This window comes from Cicer arietinum, chromosome 5 (genome assembly GCF_000331145.2).
Source record: "Cicer arietinum cultivar CDC Frontier isolate Library 1 chromosome 5, Cicar.CDCFrontier_v2.0, whole genome shotgun sequence".
NCBI lineage: Eukaryota > Viridiplantae > Streptophyta > Magnoliopsida > Fabales > Fabaceae > Cicer > Cicer arietinum.
In genome coordinates, this window is record NC_021164.2 from 78,421,175 (window position 1) to 78,445,168 (window position 23,994).

A 23,994-nucleotide genomic window follows, 5' to 3' on the forward strand; every position below is an offset into this window, starting at 1 on the left:
TTATAAGCCTTAAAATAATCAAGTAATAGACAAATTAATACGTTCTACAACGTCAACTATCTACCAAATTAAGTTACATTATTTTAAACAAATTTTTTGAATGGATCTAAACAAATAATTTGATTTGTTAAATTATGAAAATATTTAATCAAATGTGAGGTGTTGTGGTGTACCACGTTGGATGTGTGTGCCTGAATATCGCAGCGAAGGTCATTTTCCAAACAACAAACTTTCAGTTTTCAACAAGTTATATATGCAATCTCTGCCGCTTTCTTTACAAGGTTTGTTTGTGTATAGCGTGAAGTTTCCAACTTACTAACTTTTTATCATTATTTTCAACTTTCAACATTGATATATTAAATGAAAAAACCTACCAACAAGACGATACATGTTATTTTTTCACTAAAAGCTATAAAAGTTTTGATTGAAAAGTCCGAGTAATGGGTGCCCATTTGGATTTTCTCCTTCCAATGTGCTTAAAGAATAGTTTAGAGAGAGAATCCATTTCGTAAGTTATATAAGCTAAATTATAATTTATAGGCTATAACTTTTATTTGATAATACTTATTTATGAGTGTATAGTTTATATCGTTTTTTATAAACTACTTCAAATAATTTTGAGTTTATAATTTTTTTTAAATTTTACTCTTAATTAGTATTATAATTAAAATTATTTTTTATCTTTTATAAATTTATTTATTATAATTTAAAATCATTTAAAAAAATTAAAAAAATAAAAAAGAAATAATTTATATAATTCAAAATAATGTTAGTAAATCATATTTTAAGGTAAATAATTTATTTATTATGATTCAAAATAAATAAACTAGCTAAATAATTTATTTATTATAATTTTTATAATTAATTTAAATTTTAAAATAATAAACAGTTTAAAATAAAAAAGTTTAAAACAAATTAATTATTATATTTTAAAATAAATAAATTAACTAAAATAGGATTTTTTTTAATAACGTAAATTTAAAAAAAAAAAAACCAAAATACTCCCTTTTGAAAACTATATACCAAATTAAAGATTTTTTTTTTCTTTTTAATTAAAGAAGTCACCTTTTAAACTATAAAGCTAAGGGTATATATATATATATATATATATATATATATCATTAATTAAAATTCATACATAAAAAATAACAACACAAATTTACAAAAATTACGTAGATTGACTAGAGTTGTCAATAACTCTTATTTTGGTCAAAAATTACATAGATTGACTAAATTTATAAAAATTACGTAGATTCACTTTTATATATGGGTCAATATCCTTCATTTGATATAGGTGAAAACTCTTATTTGTAAATATTGAATACATTAATAACTATGAACACGTCGGAAAAATGCACTAAATAGTTTTGACAAGCGTAAGAACGCACAACTATGACATAGAGAAAAAATCGTATTAAAACTTAAATAGACATAAGTGAAAAATTAGAGATAATTAAAAAAGTCGTTCAAATAGTACTCGTATTAGAATTGAAAAAGACATTAAATAAAAAAAGTGTAAAGAAAATACGGACTATGTCGATTAACTTATCATACTCGAGAATATTGTCCAAATATTACACGTAACTCTAGTCAATCTACGTAATTTATGTAAAATTTATGTTGCTTTTTATGAATAGATTTTAATAAATTATATGTATATATTATTTGTTTTCCCGTCAACTTTAAAAAAAATTGGACGTAATAAGCAATTTTTTAAAAGACGATTTATTTGATTAAAAAATAAATAAATTCTTAAAGAAGTCGGGTTTGCAAATGATGACTTTTAACTAAATTAAAAAAATTATTAGTTTGATATATAGTTTTCAAAAGGGAATGTATTGGTAATTTTTTTAAAAAAAATTAGGGTATAAAAAAAAACTGCTAAAATAATATATCAGATTTGATAAATTTAATTTAATAAAAAAATTAATTGCCAATTTTAAACTAATTTGAAAAGTAATTGTTATAAAATTTATTTTCTTTAAGAATGTAATTTTTTTATTTTTAAACTAATTGAACCGTTTTTATAATTTTTTTAAACTAATTTATCTATAACTATCCTATATCAACAAACTTTCAGCTAAATTCTGCTAACCAGAACCATAGTTGAGAGAAAATTAATTTTGATATTTCATCGAAAATGAGTAAAATTATTTAAGTGATTACATCAAACTTATTTATAGGTATGTACAATGTAAGTGAGAATACTATAAAAAAAAATATAATTTGACATTCTTTTTAGCGAAGTCGGCTCAATATATACGAAGATCTAATTAAGATGATTTTTAATATGAAACATTAAGAGTTTATAATAATATTTTAGTAAAATTATTAAAAATATCATCAACGTGTTTTTTAAACACTTTAAAATACAAAATAATGTATGAGATTAATAAAATAAATTTCATATATATTTTTTTTCGATCGATGATAAAGTTAAACACCATTTCAAAACTCTTCGATCTTTTCCACAACATTTTAAACACCATATTAGGCAAACTAAAATTAACCACCATACAGAAGCTATAATTTAATTATTAACCACAAGTATCAAAAATTGCCAATACATTTACTGAAGAGCTTCCGAAGAATCATGGAAGAATTTACGATTGTCATTATAATGTCTAGAAGCCAAAATAAAATCATATAGGAATGAACACAAACAGTTAGTTGTTCTCTATTCGAAGTGGAATGGGCAAAATAATGGCATTTTTCGGGCGAAGAAAGTTAACATGAGTAGAATAGTTGAAAATGTTCGGTTTTATTAACAATTTTCACTATTGTTAGGTGCAATTTTTGGTGTGTTTTAAATTTTCTCGATCAGTTGTTCTCTCATCTTAATTCTTAGGAGATGTCTCTGTCAATTGTCAAACTACGCTTTATAGTGGCAAGAGGTATTTTGTGTTCTGTATATTAATTTTCTACTGTCAACATATTTTGTGTTTTGTATAGTGCTATTTTTTACATTGATAAATCTAATTTCATTTCTTTGAAAAAATATAAGTTGAAGGAAGGTCACGATAATAGTACAAAACAAAAAATTTCTTAAATTTTGTTTACATATTTTAAAATGGACGAAATAGAGTAAAATAAAATGGAATGAAACGTAGTGAATTAAAAAGGGATTAAATAGATATTTTATAAGAAGAAAAATGAAGATAAGTAGAGGAATAAGATGAAATAAATGTCATAATATTTTATTCCGGCCTTTTTTTAGAGGTCTTGTAACTAATGCCATATAAAAGATTAAAAAATTGAAAAAAAGTTGAAAAAATTCCAAAAAATTAAATGCCTAACTTTTAATATATTTTCTTAATTATAAGATAGTAAAATGAAAAAGTATAATGAATTAAGAATAGTGTACAATATTAAATATTAGTTTGTTTGCAATGTTTAAAAGTAAACTCATTGCGAACACAACAACCATTTGACCAAAGAAAAAACAAAGCAACCGCTCGAAAACATAAAACAATAGTCAATTGCTTTTATATGTAAATGTTCATAGTTTGTATTTAGCTAGGAGTAGGATAAATGTTTTTAGTATGATTAACACTGTTAATATTCTTTTTTTATAATGGATATAAATTTATAATTTATTTATTTATTTACTATGTATCTCTTCTACTTCGTCAACAAATCAATCTTATATCATTTGAAAGAAGGAAGAATGTTAGAAACAAAAATTAAACTATGAACCTTTTTCATGAAATTGTTTAATGTCACAATAAACAGTTTAGTTTTTTTTTAAAAGAAAATAATTAGTTTAATTTTTTTGTCAATTAAATTATTTTTATTACTCATTCTCTTAATATTGATGTATAAATTAAAGAGAAAAAATAATACCTTAATGAAATTATTTTTATCAAGTATTGACGTATTTATTATTATTGATAATGTAAAATAAAAATATTAAATTAAAAGCTATGCATGTGATATATTATTGATTATAAATTAAAATTAATAAAAAAAAATCAATTATTATTACATTACAAATTAAAATAATCATTTTTTATTTTTTATTTTTATAAATAATCATTAATATTAAAAACGATGCAATGGTTGAGAGCTACGAGTATAATGGGCTGCGCCGTTATTTATTGAACGTTGAAGCTCAACTTCTATAGACTTCTATAGAGTAGTACTCACAAAATAATAAGATCAACTAATTAATTTGTAGGTCAAATACATTGCTAGTTGAAAAATATATATTCAAAAGCCTATAAATTTGACTTTTATGCTTTAACTTTTATTCACGACTCTCATCTCACACATAGAGGAGGTGGATGAGTTTGGTTTGTATTCAGAGAGTTGACAAATGACAACACAAATAATCAAATTTCAATATATTTTATTTTATCTGCTCATTTACAGTTTCTTTTTTTTTCTTACAAAGCTCATACATGATACAGTTATTACTGTGTAACCGACCTTTTTCTATTTGGTTATTTACAATTCCATAGAAAATGAAGGTCACGCACTATTACTGTTTTAAATATTTATTTTTAACAATTGGGATGCACCTATAATTAAGAAAAGGTTTAGACTATAACTCTATGTTTAGTTAATAAGGAATACTTTAATAATCTTCAAATGCTGAAAATAAAATACCTTTTCATTTTGATTTATTCAACTGAAAAGTTAGTATCACCTTGGTTATTATATATGTAGGCGCTTTGGGTTTTTTGGGAAAAGAAATAAACTTATACAGTATAGATTTATTTATCTTACAGCGAATTAGTTATATAGTGATAGTTTATATTCTCTAAATCTCAAATTAATAGTTTGTAGTTGATTTTTTTATATTAATAAAAAAAATATGATAAAAAAATAAAAGAAAATAACGATTTTATCAAACTATCCATATCAATTATATATTTATTTTCATTATCATAAATGTAAAATAGAGAATAATAATTTGGGAGTGCTGCACACGATTTTAATTAAAAGTACTGATAACTCTTCATCATATACATATTTCTTTATTAATTTTAGTCTTATTTATCTTTAACAATTAGTTAATTTAAGGAGTTATGTGATATATTTTGTTGATTTTAGTTATTTGATTTAAGGAAATGTTAATGTTTTTATTTCCTTGATTAAGTATAATTTTTTTAGTAATTTTACGTTGTTTTTTGTTTTAGTGCATTGCTGAAGTATGACGAGAAATCAACATTACTTATGTAGAGTATTTCAGTCATATGTAGAGTTATAGATGTTCAATTGGAGTCAAACCAATTTCAAATGAAAGCTAAGATCCATAGCTACAGCTCTCATGAAGACATCGGAACTCAATTCGGACTCTAAAAAGGATAAAAATGCAGAAAACGTCAAACAAAAGAAGTTGTGCGACTGAAGCGCAACAGCCGCGTCTAGAGCTGTCAATTTGACAAGCCCCCTAATTATTGGCTCCAGCCCACATGTTGGAGAGGCAAAAAAAATTTATAATTTAAAAAGCTCCGAAAAAGTAAACCTCAGCCCCCTAAAATTTTGGGGGCTTAGTGGGCCTTATAGGCCCAAGTTTTCAAAAAAAAAATTGATTTCTTTTTAAAATTTTTTTAATTTTTTCACGGATAAAAAGAAATTGATTTTTTTTTTGAAATTCTTTTTATTGGAGAAAAAGAATTTGACTTTTTTTATTCGAGAAAAAAAATTGATTTTTTTCGAGATTTTTTTATTTATTTTTCTCACAAAATTTTTTGAGAATTTTTTTAATATTTTTCAAAAAATAAATTCAAAAATTTTTCAAGAAAAAATCTCAATATTATCAAAATATTGGGGGCCTATAAGCCCCTGAACCCCCTCTCTTAAGTCCCATAAAATAATGGGTCAAGATTTTAAAAAAATTATTTTTATATGGGGACTAATATTTAAGGTTTAATAGGAAAAATTTAAGGGGGCCTAGTAGTTTGTGGCTTTTTTGACAGCTCTAGCCGCATCTGAAGCGCATTTTATGCGTTTTTCCACTGACGGGACGCGCTTGAAGCGCAAAGCATGCGCCTCGGGAGCGTGGCACGCATTAGCATTCATTAAAAATTCATGAGTTTGTAGTCTAGGGATAGATGCAAGTCATGAAACCAATTAAATTAGTTGCAGAGGCAATAGTTTAAAAAGATAATTCATGTACGATAATGCTTAATTCTAATCTTAAATCCACTAAGGAATTATGGGTTACTTTGGAATTAAAAGTTCTATCACTAAGACGTTAGAGCAAGAATAATAAAGAGATTTCGATAATAATTCAATAAAGGAATTCAGTAACTAGGATCAAATTAGACATTAAAGTTGAATTCAAAGTGAAACTCATCCATGACATTTTTCTTATTTTAAAGGATCAATTTTATTATTGTTATTAACTTTAAATATTATTTCAATCAGTTTGGGAACTTTTTGTTCAATTTTAGTAATTAAATATAATTCGATAATAAAACGCAATCATTGAATTCGACACTCGGTACCAACATTTTATTATTACTTGCAACGATTCAGTACATTTGCTGAAATGCTATCAAGTACATTCAAAATAAAATAATTAAAAATTTTATTAGAAAAAAAATTAACAAATAATTTTTTACAAATGTGACAATTGTTTTAGGATGAAGAGAGTAGTTTACAGTTGTTAAGGTAACTAAAGTGTTTGGTAAAATTAGTGGTTCAATAAATTTAAAATGTAAAACGACATAAACAAATATTCCTAATTAAAAATACATTTAATCAATTGAGGTTTAAATATTTTAAAAATAGCAATTTAAAATTTATCAATCTAATACATTATTTATTTATTTTAATGAATATGATGTATTATTAATTATTTAATTTAAAATAAATAAGTAAATAAACTATTTAGTTTAAAATATAGATCATTTTAAAATTTATTTATTTTAAATAATTTAAAATTATTTACTTTAAATTATATAAATTATTTTTAAATTATATATATAAATTATAAAAGGTAAAAAGAATTTTAATTATAATAATAAAAGTAAAATTAAAAGAAAAAATCACAAGTTATAAACTATACACTCATAAGTTACTTGAGCTATGCTTATTTATTATAATTTAAAATTATTTACAAATTATTTTAAATATTAAAATAATTAATATTTTAAAGAAAATAATTTAAAATAATATATTTATTCTAATTTAAAATAAATAAACAAATTAAATATATATATATATATATATATATCTTATTAATAAATTTTAAATTAATAAAAAAATCAATTACAAATTTAAAAATAATTTAAGCGTTTATTGATATAAATAATTTTTAATTAAGAATGTTATTTTATATCATTTTATATTTTAATTAAATCACTAATTTTATCAAATATTACCAATAACTTAATAACTATCATCTATAATAAGCTATCAGCTACCTTATCAGTTATTACCTAATTTTTACCAAAAAGAGTAATAGTCTTATGAGATTTTAGCTTTATGGCCTAATTATAAATTTGGTTATTTTATTTTTACCAATTCACGAAGTTGGTCTATCCATTTTAAAAGTTGACAATTTTGGTCTCTTTGTCATATTTTTAAACTAAAAAAATGATAATTTGATATATATTAAATAACACAAGATACAACTACTTAATATAGAATTATCTAGATGCATTAATTATTCATATATCATTAATTAAATTACAAATATGAAAATTTATGAAGTTAAAAATTAAGATTTTAAGGTGTTTTATTCTAATTTTATGGGTGTTAATTCTTCTACATCGTTGTATCATATGACATGTTATTTAAAACATGTCATATCGATATTTTTTAGTTAAGAAATCAAAGAGAGTGAACAAAATTATTGACTTTTAAAATTGAGAGACCAATTTCATAAAAAAATACAAATAGAAGACTAAAATTACAATTAAATCATAATATTCTTATGTGACATGCTCTTGAATATTTGGGATGCGGTTCATATTGTTTTGGGTTCTAAGACCCATAAGTGTTGAAGTAACTTCACTTTTTATTCTAAAATGTAAAATAATTAAGAACAATTTTTTTTTTACATTAATATCAAATAAAAATTATCTATTTTACTACATCACCCCATATTTATATAGTTGTTTTGAAAGTAATAGTCTAATATAAAAAATTAATGACATTTTATTGGATCTTAATGTAAAATTATTCTATACTAATTGTATATGAACATTAAACTCAAATAATTAAAGATACTTTACAAAAAATAATAATTACTATAGTTAATTTTTTATTAGATCTTATAAGAAGGTAAGGTGATTTGTTTTATTTTGTTCAACATAAATGATATTTTTAGAGGGTTCCATTTGCCTTCATCCGTTTCTTTCTGGCAGTGTTTGGGTAGGATATTCTCTTTTTGGGGATCCATATCGGCCATAATAGTGCTCACCTCCGTCTAGCCCAACTTACAAATAGTCCAATCCTTATTTTTCTCAATTGAATTTCTTACTCCACATTTTTTTCCTATACTCAAAAAAATATAAATATTTTCTTTTTATCATTTTCACCTTTTTTTTATAAATAAAAAATGTGAACATATTTTTTACTCACAATACAAAATTTTTAGTATTAATTTATTTTTTTACAAAACTTGGATTTGTGAATCACGTTCTAGAAAATTCAAATTTCTTATATGTAAATAACTAAATAAAATAATTTATATACTTGAAATTTTGGGAAAAAATTTTGAGAAAATTTCAAAAATGAATTTCGCAAAATGTAAAAAGAACTGATTATATTTTTTATTAAGGTATTTTTATAAGTTGATGAAAAAAAAGTGATAGAATGTGAGGTATGAATCAATAGGTGGGTTATGAAATCGATTCTTTGTCAAAAATATAATCCAATTTCCTGCAAATGATTTTAAGTATACACGTTAGGCCATATATTTTAATTATCGAACACAAGGCCCAAATATATTGAAAATTGTATTTTGTATCACTACAATTAAATTTATACCCCCTAAAATGTTAAAAATCTTTTTTTACTTTTTTATTTTTTTTTTAAAATTACTCCAAAATTTTACCCTTATCAAAATTTCTAGTAATTAAATTATTTTACCAAAAAGAACGCAAATTAACATTTAACACTACTTGAAATTTGTATACCGAAAATTTTAAAGTGTAGAATTTACGGTCGTATGAATTGTCTACCAGAAATTTCTCCAACAAAATTTCTACTACACTTATTTATATTACTAAAATATTTACGCCTTCAAATTTTTGGAAGTTACTTTTATTCTACAGAAAATTTGTGCCTTAAAATTTCCGATAGTTAATTTTATTCTTTCGAAATTTAAAGGCACAAATTTTCGATAGAATAAAATTAAGTGCCGGAAATTTGAAGGTACAAAATTTCTGATATTATAAATAATATACCAAAAATTTTGACACGGAAAATTCCGTTAGAAAATTCATAATACCAAAAATTTCATGCCTTTAAATTTTCTGTTTACAAATTATATCATCGGTATTTTCCAATTTCTGATAGTGTTAAGTTGTGAATTGGATTTTTGAGGAAATAATTTAATTACCAAAAATATTAGTGAGAAAGAGATTTTAGAATAATTTTTTTACCTTTAGTTGAATGAAAATAATAAAATGGCTAAAGTTGGATTATTTTTTACATTTGAATAAGGTATAAGTCAAATTGTAGGGTACAAAATTTAATTTTCAAAAACGTATTTTTCATACCTTCTTATTTGGTTCTCTACCCTTGTGTTTTGTCTAATTTTTTCATTTCACCCTTCTCGCTTTATGCAAAAAAATAAATTCGTCAAATTTTGCAGCAATTTTTTAACAACTCATAATTTTAATTTTAATTTGTCACTTTTTTTATAATTTTATTTTAAAATAAGTTGTTTAAGTATTTTATATAATTTCATACAATTAATAAAAGATTAACTATATTTTCAACATGAAATTGTATACAGTAACTAATCAAATATACATGTAGAAATAAGATTTTTTTTAAAACAATTAAATAAATGAAAACCAAATTAAAATAGATAAAAACGTCAAATGAAGAAAAAAGTTAAGAAAATATAAAGACTGAAATTATGCGCCACTTACTTATTAATATCGGTTAATAATTATAATTAAGGATGACAAAAATGTATGTAATCATAAATATTTACAAATAAAATCTAGAATGGATAAGGAATAGGTAGCTTAACATATTTCTTTCTCTATAAACAATGACAGTGGAGACGGGAAAACATCCTGACCAACCACATCTCAATACCTTTGATAAAAATAAGTATCAAAACCATATTTAATCATGACTGCCTAATATTTCAATACGTCCCTCCCCGATCCTCGATAGAGATGACAAACAAAACTTTAACCTCATACCCAATAATGATCGGGTATACCTACTCCACCAATCACTCATAAAAATTAACATTTTATTAAAAAAATAGTCTATCATCTCAAACACGGAACATGTTCCTAGCATATAAAGTAACTGAAAATCTTTCATTTCTTCACTATTTCATTAGGGTTTAAACAATGAGGTTTTTTAACTTAAGATTTTGTTTGAAGTTTTCATTTTAAGAGGACTAATCATATAATTTGCATACAAATGAGACATGTTAAAGGTGGGTATCAATGTCTCCGTTACCCGTCCCACACCTATAATGTAAAATCGGGAAAAACCAAAACCAAATCAAAGTAGCTTTCAACAAAGACTTCCCAATTATCAGGCAACGAACTCAACAATAACAATGCTTACAACTCATCATCTAATTTAATTTATGCGGTTGTCAATTGATTCACTTTATTCTGAAAAATACTCATATGTTCTGCCATTTAATCACCTTCTTTGTATTTCATATTCACGAGCTTCCGAATCAATAATGTTTTATTTTGCACATTCTTTCGTTCATACAACTCTTTTAATTTTTTCCACATCTTGTTAGCATCTATTTCAATTTCAACATGTGGATATACACTCAGACCCAACCAGTGTCTGATCAACGCCACTGTCTTTCTAATCAGCTTCTTCCAATCAACATCAGATTTATCTGCGGGTTTAGCCGTGTTACCCTCAATGGGATCATACAAATCTTTACTATATAACATGTCTTCCATGAGAGTTTTCCAAATTGTGTAATTAGAATAATTGAGTTTTTATCATATTCGGACCTTTATTTTCCTCCTCCATTTAAATGCACAAATCAAATCAACAGAGCTATAGATACTAGAGTGTTTCGAAGTCAAAGAGGAACTTGTGTTATTTGAAGAAAAGCTTGTATGGTCTCAAGCAAGCACCTCGACAATGGTACAAGAAATTTGATTATTTCACGGAGAAATTAGGGTACAGTAAAACTACTTATGACCATTGTGTGTTTGTCAAGAAATTCTCTGATGGTGATTATATTATTCTCTTGTTATATGTGGATGACATGTTGATTGTTGGTCATGACACTAAAAAGATTCAATCTCTAAAGAAAGATTTGATCAAGTCTTTTGCAATGAAATATTTGGGTTCTGCAAAATAAATTATGGGCATGAGAATTACTCGTGATAGAAAGAATAATAAATTATGGTTGTCTCAACACAATTACATTGAAAAAGTGTTATAGAGGTTTAACACGAGCAATTGTAACCTGTTAGTACTTCACTTGCTACTCATTTCAAATTGAATTGTGATCAATGTCCTACAACTGAGAAAGACAAAGAAGAGATGAAGAAAGTTACTTATGCATCCGCAGTTGGTAGTTTGATGTATGCTATGTATGCACAAGGCCAGATGTTGCTCATGCAGTTGGAGTTGTTAGTCAGTTTCTCTCTAATCCTGGTAAATATCATTGACAAACAGTGAAATGGTTTCTCAGATACCTCAGAGGTACTTCCAAAGTGTGTTTATGCTATGGAGGTGGTGAACCTGTGTTGGATGACTACATAGATGCAAATATGATAGGTGATATTGGTTCTAGAAAATCTATCTGGTTATATAATGACGTTTGCAGGGGGAGCTGTGTATTGACAATCAAGATAACAAAAGTGTGTTGTTTTATCCACTACTGAAGTTGAGTATATTGCAGCAAGTGAAGCTTCCAAAGAACTCTTGTGGATGAAGAAATTCTTACATGAATTAGGCCTCAAGCAAGACAATTTTGTGTTATCCTGTGACAGTCATAGTGCAATCCATCAAGACAATCATGTTATGTTTTTCAAGAACTCAAAATTTAAATTATTTAAAATAAAAACAATATTTGTTGTTTCAATAAAAACACCAAAACTATATTTGGGTCCATAAATGCTTTATCTCCACTCAATCATATTCTACACAATATACACACCATTAACGGTGGAAATAAGTTAGAATAAAGTTTAAAGAAATATATATTTAACTAAAAATATTTGTTGTAGGTTACTAAAAAAATATTTTAAACATACCAAATTTATGTATTTAATTAAATGTAAATAAAAAAATTATTACCATTATCATTATTTTAATCTTAATAGTGTTTAACATATTTAAATAAATATTTGATAGATAACAAGTGAAACTGGAACCTAATTTTTTTAAGACAGGCAATACTAAGGGCCTCTAAAGCTTGCTTCAATCTAAGCTATTTTCAATTTTTCACCCTATGCACCACCAATTGTTTACTAACATTATTATTATAAAATGTTTGAAATCGTATAGCTAACATGAATGATAGACAAGCCACATGCCTCGTTGAATAAAAACAGTATTTGTACCTATTCTAAACCTGCACGCATACCTACTAGTCGGGTTCTTTTTAGGAAATTTTAAGATATATATAAAGTATCTACTTACATGCGAATACATATATAATTATTTGTTTTTTACTGAAATATAATTAGTTATTTTAAAAAGTAAAATTTTGTAAAACAAGTAATTTTTAATACAACAATCGTAATTATGTATCAACTGAATAATAATTAATATTTTTAATTCTCAAATAATGTTAAATAATAAAAAAATACATCACATTTTGATAAAATAATTAATTTTACTAAAAACTTATTAATAAAATAATCATATTATTTTTCTGACAAGAATTGAATTATTTTTTAAAGTTAATAGAGCGTGAAACACTTACAAATACTTATACCTTAATCATATTTATTTTCATTAACTAGATATATTTTTGTAAGTGTTTTTATCGAGAATTTTACATCGCCGATTATATATTTGTTTATTTTTATTTTTTTAAAATTATATCATATTAATTTTTTATTGATGTAATAATTTAATTGTATATTTAGATATAAAGAATTATTATATATTTTTAAATTTTAGTTTAATTAATAAATATCAATATTGTTAAGTCATGTTTTAATTTTAAATTCTCGAGTTAATTCATAATTTTGTGAGTTTATAATAATAGTTATATTATTTTATTTATAAAAATAAGATGAATAAATTTTAAATTAGTTGCTACAAATTTATATTATTCTCTTGAAAAATTTAATAAATAAAATGAATATTCTTTTTAAATTTAACTTTTTTAGAGTAAGAAATTGGTGAATTGAGTAAATTAAAAATTTTAATATTATAAACCTTCAATGATTGATTATTATGTGGACAAAATAAACAACATTATAATCTATGATTGATATTTATCGGATTTTTAAAGGGAAAATGATATTATTATTATTATTATTTAACTCAGTAGTGATAACATGTAACAAACAAGAAGAGATAAACGTTCCACACGACTCCAAATTAAACCCTGGTTTAGATCAAACGGCGTATAAGGTCGAAGAAGGAGTGTAGCTTAACCCTAGTTAAAAATATCTTCGCTATATAAGAAAGCAATAGGGGTAGCCATATTTCCTCGTGCTCTCATTTCTAGGTGGATTATCCTTAATCCTCCTTTTCTTATTTTCCCACTTTGTCCCTGTTACTAGGGTTAGTTTTCTTCACTCGTAACTTTCCATGGCAGAAGTTGAGTACAGATGCTTTGTTGGTGGGCTTGCATGGGCCACCGACAGCGATGCTCTCGGGAAAGCCTTTTCACAATTCGGAGAAATCGTCGAATCGAAGGTCCGTTTGTTGAAGGAATCGGATCTCAAACGATTCGGATTTGGATTTTCGCGATCCCATTCGATCTGTTCTGTTCTGTTCTGTTCATGTTCTCTCTGATCTGTTTTCCGTTACTTGATCTATGATACTTGTGTTACTGTATTGATTCTTTTATTAAATCACATCAAATCGGTACGTTCATCTTCATCTTTGTGATTCAAAGGCGAAGATTGATCGGTTACTATCATTTTTGTTTCAATTTTATGGTTTGTTCTGTGAAATTGAACCAGATCTGACGCGGTCTTTTTTTCTTTTTTTTTTCCTGTGTAGGTTATCAGTGATCGTGAAACTGGAAGATCAAGAGGATTTGGATTTGTGACGTTCGCAACGGAACAGTCCATGAGAGAAGCGATCGAAGGAATGAACGGAATGGATCTTGATGGCCGTAACATTACTGTGAACGAGGCTCAGAATCGCGGTAGTGGCGGTGGAGGAGGTGGAGGTTATAATCGTGGCGGTGGAGGAGGTGGATACGGAAGTGGTGGAGGTGGATATGGAGGTGGTGGTGGTGGGGGTTATAACCGTGGTGGAGGAGGAGGAGGATATGGTGGCCGTCGTGAAGGAGGTGGTGGCGGTTATGGTGGTGGAGGCGGATACGGTAGTGGTGGAGGAGGAGGTGGTTATGGAGGTGGACGTGACCGTGGTTATGGAGGAGGCGGAGACGGTGGTTCCCGCTACTCAAGAGGAGGCGGCGGCGGCGGTGGATCTGATGGAGGAAACTGGAGGAATTAAGCATGTGTTGAATGTTGAATTAGGTTTTTAGTGTGTGAAATGAAATGATCTGTTATTATGCCTTAGAGGTTATTCTAGCATTATGATTTGGAAATGTCCTTTTGTGGTTTCTGAATGTCTCTGTTCTGAATTCGTGTTACTCATCTGGTTCTCCTTTTTGACCTCTCGATTTGTGTACTGCTTGTTCATAAACAGTTCATCAAAGAATAGTCAGAAGTTAAGATCCAACAGTTTCTACTTCTATTTTTTTGTTCTGTTTTCAATTTTTTCGCACATGAAAATTTTGTATGAGTTAATTTTATCGCTCGCATTAATTTTAACTCCAAATCCAATGAATCAGAAGTCATTCGAAGGATATAACAATTTGATATTGCATTTTTAACTTTTGTTTATTTATGATTACTTTTAAATAAAAAATAAATAATCGTGTGTTGAAAGCTAGAAACAAATATGGAAGCGGTAGACGGTAGATACTTCGTCGTTGATGCTTTTTGTAAAGTGGAAAACAAATTTTAGATTTCAAATGCTTGAGATGTAAAAAAGATAAACGCTTATGCGAGTATATCAGTTAACACTGTTAATGTTATTATGTTTTTTTTTTTGTATTATGTGTTTAAATTTACTTTGTTTTAATTTTATTCTCTTGCTTTTGTTGAATTGCATTCGTGTTTTTGAGTTTTTTTAACCATTTCTAGAGTTAGATACTGTGATTATGTTTTAATTTTATTCCCTTATTCTTTTAGTTTATTCTTTGCTTCACCCTAAAAATCCAACTTTATCTACGAAAGAATAAAAACAAAATAATTCACCAGCTTTATCTTTATTTTATTTATTTATTTTCCATAACCTTAAACATGTTCCAATTTCTTCCACCTTCTTGATTATTAATTGAATTCTATCAATTTCTTCACCCTAATAATGTTTATTTTACTATTGTTGGCATTTCAGACATCGTCTGGTATTTCAACTCTGTCTTTACAGAATCAAATTTCAGATTTCCACATACTTTCGAATTTTCTTGGATGAGATTGATGGAGTTGATGTGAAAGTGATTAATTTGAGCTAAAGTTGAGATTTTTATTGTGTTTTGGATTCTGGGTTTTTGGAGATGAAGATTAAAAAGGGTTTAAGAGTAGATGAGATAGGGAAATAAGAATAAAAAGCTATGGGGTTGAAGTTGTAGGGGTTAATGCATTAAACAAAGCATTAGGGAGTGACTATACAAATTGTTTGAGTTCGTGGATTAGGTTTTATATTTAATTATTTGGAATTTTATGAAATTGGGAGAAGAAATTTAGGGTTAGAGAAGCTTAAGAACAAAATGAAGAATTTGATGGTATTGATTTTTTTAATATTTTTTTTTTGCATTTATTGTTATTTTAGTTTTTGTTTAATCAAATATACACATGGGAGAAATTATAAGAATTAACTATCAGCTTAATGTGAGAGACTAAACTTAAAGACGTTCGAATGATGACTAATTTGAATTTTTGATTCGGTAAGAAACTAAACTCACAACGTCTTGCACAAGGACTCAAATGATAATTTATCCAATACAGATACGTCACATGTGCAATCTCGACGGTGCTAGTGGTCATGAGGATGGAGATGGGCTCCTTGTTGTAGATGTAAAATTGGAGAAAGAAAAAACCTCAAAAGAGAAAAGGGATTATCCATAAAGGACGAAATGACCTTTATGATGAAGGAGAGAACCAATGGCAAATGGAGTAAAACTCCAAAAGTATGGAGATGTGAACCATTACCTCTCAAATAGAGGAAAACCTAGAGAAAAGATAGATTATCTCTCTCTAAAAAAAAATTAGGTAAACCATAAGATAAGTCTATTATCAATGTGGTTTTAATTTGGAGGACAAGAAGAATGACAAAGCTCAAGAGAGGTACCCACCTCTAATTTTCATCATGCTACTTCCATTTGATTATTTCATTAATCCATCGAAATTGAGAATTTTACTGTGCAGTTGGGATAATAATCTCTCCAAAATTAATTATCATGCCACATCCACATATGATGTCACTCTAAGGGAAAGTTTGAAAAACTTTATTCAAACTTGCAACGCAATCACTTGTACAAGAGTATGCATTTTTTTTTAATAATAAAAATAGGTTAAGACACATCTAAAATTATTTTGAGCGTATTTTTCTATGCTTTTCTCGATAACTTAATTTAATAAATTATTTTATAATTTATATTAAATTTATTTTGAATTGAGATAAAGTTCATCTAAACTAGACGTCTACGATGAAAGTTGAAGTACACACAAAAAACAATTCTTTGACCATACACCGTATGATCATGATCATATAACTATCTATATGTAATGTTGAAAATCACTTTTCTAGTTAATATTCTCAAGGAGTTTTCTACCATTTTTCCAAAATAACTCCATTATTTAAATACTTTTTTTTTTTAGATTAAGGACAAACTTTTTATAGAGATCTCACTCTCGGTCACTCTTTAACACTTTGATCACCATTTGAAATACACTTCAGATAAAAAATTCCTTCATTTCACTCTTAAATTGTAAAAATTCTTATGCATTTCCTTGTGTAATAAGAGCTTATAAAATAAACACTTAATTCAATTCTTTCTCCAAGTGTTCCTAAATATAATTTAAAATCCATCGTCTCTTGTGATTATTAGGTTGGGTTGATTTAAGGTTCTTAATATATGGCAAAATTGAATTTCTTTATATAATATTTAGATGACATTACATTTTTAAAATGTTATGACTGACTATAATTTATCGCTCTATTCTTTCATTCGTTTACATGAATCTTTAAATTAATTTTATATCAAATATGACTGGGTTTAGAGTTTGGAGTTTGCATTTTTTTTATTTCTCAATCTCTTATATTATTTATTATAAGATCTGCTTACAAAATTCTCAAGTATTGATATGGTATGAGAGAAAAGTAATTTACGCGTCTTAATGATAATAGGGACATTTTTCTAAATAAGTTTTTCATGCATGTAAAATTTTAAAAATAGTTTGATATTAAAGGACCAAAATATCTCAAAAACGGATCTTATAATAGAAACAAATAAAGTAGAAAAATAAAAGTGATTATTTTTGTTGACTCTGAATTTGCCAAGGTCGAAGACCGATCTAATGGCAAGTAATTAAGGGCGTCTCACCTTGCTAACTTATTTATTATTAGTAATTAAATAATTTTGTTTTTGCCTCCACTTACCCACTAAAAATTGTTGATATATTATGAACAATTAAATATACATTAGTATGACAAAAATAATTGTTAAATGATTAAATGATTATTTGGTCAGAGAAAATTTTATATTTGATAATTGTTAAAAAAATTATTAAAAATAATAATAAAACAATTTCAAAATATGAATATAGATGATTAGTAGAATTAAGGTAGTTTCAAATTTTCAAATCGTATAATTTTTGTAATCTCTAACATGTTGCTCTTTGATATTCATTTCACATTATTTTATCACTTATCTATTGAGGTATTTATTTTTTCTATAAATATTTTTAGTATATGATTTTATCCAATTAATCAAAATTTTAAATACGTCGCTAACCAAAACCACCAATTTTTTAGAAAAACATTAAGAACAGGACACTGTTTGCATAATGAAACAGTTGATTAAAATAATCAAAATTACAATGGCAAGATGGACAAACAAAGGGAGGAACATATTTCCACAGATTCACGACTCAAAACACAGAATGCTGCAAATATAGAAAGGTTGCATTGCTTCAAATCAATTCAGCTTTAGACACTTCACAAGCCTGAAACAAACCAAATAGAACCACGAGTATTTAATTTATAATCAAAATATATATATAGAAACATGAACAGAAAATAGTGACATAGTGCATAATTTGGTGCTACAAAATGAAGAAAATTAACATTACCTTATGATCTGTTTTGTTAATCAACATTGCAACAACTACATTTCACGTGGACTTATAGTTTGGAATTGGAACACGACCAGACTCAATGTGTTTGAGATCCTCCAAGAGTATCTCATAATGTCTCTTAACTTCCTCAACTGATTTTTCACCAACTGCTTTTGCTACATTAATCCAACGGTCAGGTGTATCCTTGTCATATTTTGCAAGTGCCTTTTCAAACAACTTGTTCTGTTTAGGAGTCCAAGTTGAATCACAAAGTTTGTGTTTGCTTAAGGAATTTGAGGCCATAATTAATGTATAGTTATTTAATTAAATGAAGATCTAAGAAGTTTAAAGTATAAGTAAGAAAAGGTAGAGAAGGAGAATATAATTAAGAGAGGAAGGGATAACTTGTTGAGTGTGAAAATGTTGTGGTGGTTGCTGTGATTATAAATGGGTTGAAGATAGTGGGTTGTAGCTAATAAAAGAATCTGAATTGCTAAAAGTTGAAAAACCTTGTGGCCCTTTTTGCTTTGGAACCACAAAATGAAGGAGGACAAGGTACAGCTACAAGCCAAGAGGAGAGAATCAGTTTCCAATGAATCAGGTTCCATATTTTCAATTTTTTTGTTTTTTTTTTTCTTCTCATATATTACAAATAAATTTCTTCACCTTGGTTAGCTTATAACATGGTTTTAATTGGCAGCTGCACTTAGTGAAGTTGATGATGATTATAATTGTAGTCACAATCTCCTTGTATCACCTCTAAAATTTCAATTAAATATATCAAATATATCAATACAAGAAAATTTCAATTAAATAAAGCAAATATCTTAAATTTGTGAGTGTGGTTATGAATGTGGATCGTTTTTAAATTTTAGAGTGTGAATTATTGGTATGACAACTATTACAATTGCGATATAATAACATAAACTTTTAAAATGGTTATACAATTACAATTATAAACTACAATTTAAAATTACGTTTAACATTTCTATAAATTTATAGATGAAACTTAGTAGTGTTTACATATTAGAAAATCTTATGATTTAATTTCAATTAGACAAAGCAAATATTTTTAATTGATGTTGTCATCATTAACCATCATTGGCACCATCTGTTGAACTCTGCAAAAGATTAGGACTGTTTTATTTTATTCAGTTCTCAGGTTTTTTGGAATTGGTTTTTCGGATCTTTGCTTCCAACTACATTCCAAAAATTCTAGCTGTCCATTTGAAACATGTGAATGTAAACTAAATTCATTTGCTATTAAAACTTGTGATACTATTTGAAATATTTATTAGTAGTTCTTATTTTTTTTTTTGTGTAGATCAGATTGTAAATATTACTAAAACTTTACTAAGACAACTGTGAAATTTTGAGTTGTTGATTTTGAATTTGATGCATGATGTCTAACCTAATTTAATAGATTAATATGTAATATATTATAATTGTTATGTTACGCATGTGCAATCATATATTTCCATTATTCTAGTCATTTGATTTTCCAAATTGTCTTTAATCACTTTCAGAAGTATAAGAATTTCCAATCGAACTAACTGCAAAAATCGGAATAAAGTTGTATCGTACACCTAAAAGCACAAATAAGTTTAATTCTTGTAATTTATTAATAGAGTTTATTCTTCTAGATATTAAATTGATTGTCACACTTTTTATAAGAGGTTGATATGAGTCTTTATCTTAATGATTTGATTGGAACAAACACTTTTCATCCCAACTTCTTTTTGTATTTCCATACCACCCACTCTCTTTTCCATACATTAAGTGTGCTTAAAGTTCTTGCTAAAAAAAATTAATTTTATGAACGTAAATTTTATTCTAAAAAATAACTCCAATGAATATTATTCTGGAAATTTTTCAACAATCAATATTAAACTAAATTGTGTTTTTCTTATATTATGTTTAAGATAAGTGAATTTTTCAACAATCAATATTAAACTAAATTGTATTTACTCTTTGTTAATACTACAAACTTTTTGTATAAATGTATAGATTTTTTAGTTCCGAATACACTTAGTTTTGCATGATCGTTTATTTCAATAGTTGATTGTAAATTTAACGATTTAGATCTTAGTTTTTGTTTAAAACTATTTAAAGATGCAGATAATTTGATTCATTGCATAAACATGACATATATTTCAAATTTAGACAATCTATCATGTTTTTATTATTACAAATTATTATATATAGATCTAACAGTTTTAAAATCCATTGTACACTTTAGGACATAGGGACATAATCGACACAAAGATAAGACTATTAAAATAATTATTTTTCACCAAAAAAAATATTTCTTAGTAAAAAGACTTTCAAAATAAAACTTTACTTAATAAATTTAATAAATTTCTTAGTAAAAATGTCTAGTATTCTAATATTTTTAAATAAATATTGAAAATATTTATTATACAAAATTAATTATATTAATTTAATACATAATTTTGTATTCTAAGGTGTATAATGATAAAAAATTTAGTAATAATTCTACAAAAATATAGACTTTAAAATATCTTACATTAAAATTCATTTTAGGACTAAGCCTACTGAAAAGAGTTAGATATATAAATGTCTACTTATTTCTTTATTTTTTTCTTTTTGCTGTCTAAATAAGTATCTACTCCATGCCAACACAAGGCATTTAAAGGGATAGAATTTGTAGATAATGGTTTTACCCAACCCAAAATAAAAAGGGTTTATGTCACGTATATCATGCTTCATATGATAGATGTTTGTGTATAGAGCAAGTTGAGCATGAATTTATAGTCTATGGCGTTAAAAGTGAGTGTGGAGAAGTGGGTAGATGTCAAATTAAAGCTAACTAAGACCATAAAAAGGTGTTATGATAATGCATTTGTGGTATATAAATTTTCCCACAGATATGGTGCTTTTCCACGATATTTAGATGATTGAGACATGAAAGTTTCGTTCATGCTACTTGATTTGAGTACGGGCAGAGTAAAGGAAACGATGCTCGTTTTATATCAATGCATTGAAAGAAAAACTATTTTTAAATAATGATTCAGTTTTTGAAGAAAAAACAAATTGTGGAAAATATTGGTCATGCCTTTAAGAAGTTTTTGGCAAAACATAAATCATATATATATATATATGGTTTGGAATGTGGTTTATAAAAGACCTTCTACTATTATTTGTCGTGAGCGAAGGTGTAAACATGTTCAACATTATTTGGTTTATTCTCTCGTGTGGGCATTGCTATATTCCTTGGAGATAAGTTTGGTTTGTTTATGGGACCAATTCTTTGGATCCAATCAATTATAGATGTTGGACTTGGAGAAGCTTATGGGCTAAAGGCAACAATTGATTGGATCCATGAGCTTAGTTTGAAAAATATAATCGAGTGGATATCTATGGATGACTTTAAGCACCTTGAAGATGATGTCAATGATCGTTCACTAGCTAGCTAAGAAGGTCATTTTAACTAATAAAAGAAAAGTTAATCAACCTCTTTTTTTATCAAAAGATTCCATCAAAGAAAGGCCAGAAGAAAAAGCACCACTGGCTAAGTTTCATGGTTGTTGGCTTGTGGCTCATTAAGTGATGGAAAGGTGTTACAGGCCTGTCTGATAAGTGGGCCTCGAGCATCATTGTTGGGCTAGAAAAATGTTGTATTGCATGAGACGAAGACACACGAATGTTAGACAATTGAATTTTTACCTCACATTTAGACCTATACTCTACATTTGTACCCCCATGATCAATACTAAAAGAAAAAAAAAATTCGGACAATTCACATACCCTGTTTAAAAAATCCAAACAAAGTGATTTCTGACCTCATAAATTCTTGAGCCCGGAAAATTTATTATTCAATTTTCTTTTATAATTATTTTGTTAATAGGAAAGTTTTTAGTAGTTATTTTCTACTCAAAAATTTTATTTTTAAATTTATTCGATTAACAAAATAATCAGAAAATTCAAAAAATGAAATTTTTTGATTGACTACAAGAAATTTTAATTTTCAAAATTTTTTGATTTGAGAAATAATCACCGGAAAATTTGAAAACAAATGAATTTTTTTATTTCAAAATTAGTTTTTATGTCTACTAGAAATTATGAAAACGAAAATTTAGCAGAATATTTTTTTCTCAAATATTTTTTTTGCATTCTAAAAATTATCAATTTTTTTTCTACTAGAAATTTTGAAAACAAAAAATTTTGGTAGGAAAAAGTTTTTCTCAATTACTTTTTTTATCGGAAACTTCAAAAATTATTTTTTTATCGGAAACTTCAAAAATTATTTTTTTATCTATTAGTTCGAAAACAAAAAATTTTTCTCATCTATTTTTTGGCCTACCGAAAACTTTGATAGCAATTTTTCCGCTTATGAGAAATTTCAAAAACGAAAAGTTTGGTAAGCAAAAAATGTTCTCAATTATTTTTACTTATAAAAAATAAATTTTTTCAATGAGATAAAATTAAAATAGATAGAGATAAAATTGAATATTTTAAAACATGTGGAACATAAACAAAGTGATGAGATATCAAAATTATTTTTCGAATGTTAATGATTGATTAATGTTAAACATATTTTTTCCCCGTTTTTTATATTGATTTTATATGAAAAAAAAAGTTTTGATTGTTCACACATGTTGTCATCAAATTTCTCATAAAATTTTATAATTTTTACTAAACCTTATTTGATCTATATATAACATAAGAAAAACACTGTATATGTGAACTAACGATTCTACCTAAATTTTCTTCATTTCATACACAAATTACCTTTCCACTCTATTTATAAGTTTAATACACAAACAACTATAAATCATTCCAATTTTTATTTATTTATATTATCTTTTTGTTTTTCATTTCCTTATATCCGATAGATCACTCCAAAAAGAGCATCAAATATTGAGAAATCTAGTACTAGTAGTATACTTAATTTCCACCAATGGAAGTGGCATACAGATATTTTCTATAAGCTTAATTGTAAAGTTGTAGTATTAATGAAGATATACCACTCATTCTTTCAAAAAAAATAAACAAAGATACCAGCTACCAGCTGGCCCTCCTAAAATCCTACTGATTAATTTGCACATACCTAACCCATGGCATCCAGCATAATCATACCTCCAAGGACTTTCTTCATTCCCACTTTTTCCTTTTTTACCCTTACCATATTATACTCTTTTTTTTTGTTACAAATATACTCTTCTCTTCTAATTATTATAATTTATTTGTCAGGGAAGGACTAATATTTAATACGTTTTTATTTTATTTTTACACATAAAAAATCTTATTAACTTCTACGATATGGACCACATGTGAATCACCGATTTCTTCTTGGTTTTGT

General features: G+C 26.3%; 2 protein-coding genes across 2 annotated transcripts; one reads left to right on the top strand and one right to left on the bottom strand.

Moving 5' to 3' along the window:
* The first annotated feature begins 13,793 nt into the window (after nucleotides 1-13,793).
* Nucleotides 13,794-15,009, top strand: LOC101493850 (uncharacterized). The gene is made up of 2 exons (XM_004500753.4): nucleotides 13,794-14,010; nucleotides 14,320-15,009. Exons 1-2 carry the CDS (start codon nucleotides 13,903-13,905, stop codon nucleotides 14,779-14,781), a joined length of 570 nt encoding a protein of 189 aa, XP_004500810.1. The 5' UTR covers nucleotides 13,794-13,902; the 3' UTR covers nucleotides 14,782-15,009.
* Nucleotides 15,010-18,379: 3,370 nt separating this feature from the next.
* Nucleotides 18,380-19,102, bottom strand: LOC101493531 (protein RADIALIS-like 6). The gene is made up of 2 exons (XM_027334532.2): nucleotides 18,687-19,102; nucleotides 18,380-18,560 (listed from the first exon to the last, which is right to left on the bottom strand). Exon 1 carries the CDS (start codon nucleotides 18,972-18,974, stop codon nucleotides 18,729-18,731), a length of 246 nt encoding a protein of 81 aa, XP_027190333.1. The 5' UTR covers nucleotides 18,975-19,102; the 3' UTR covers nucleotides 18,380-18,560; nucleotides 18,687-18,728.
* Between the last annotated feature and the right edge of the window lie 4,892 nt (nucleotides 19,103-23,994).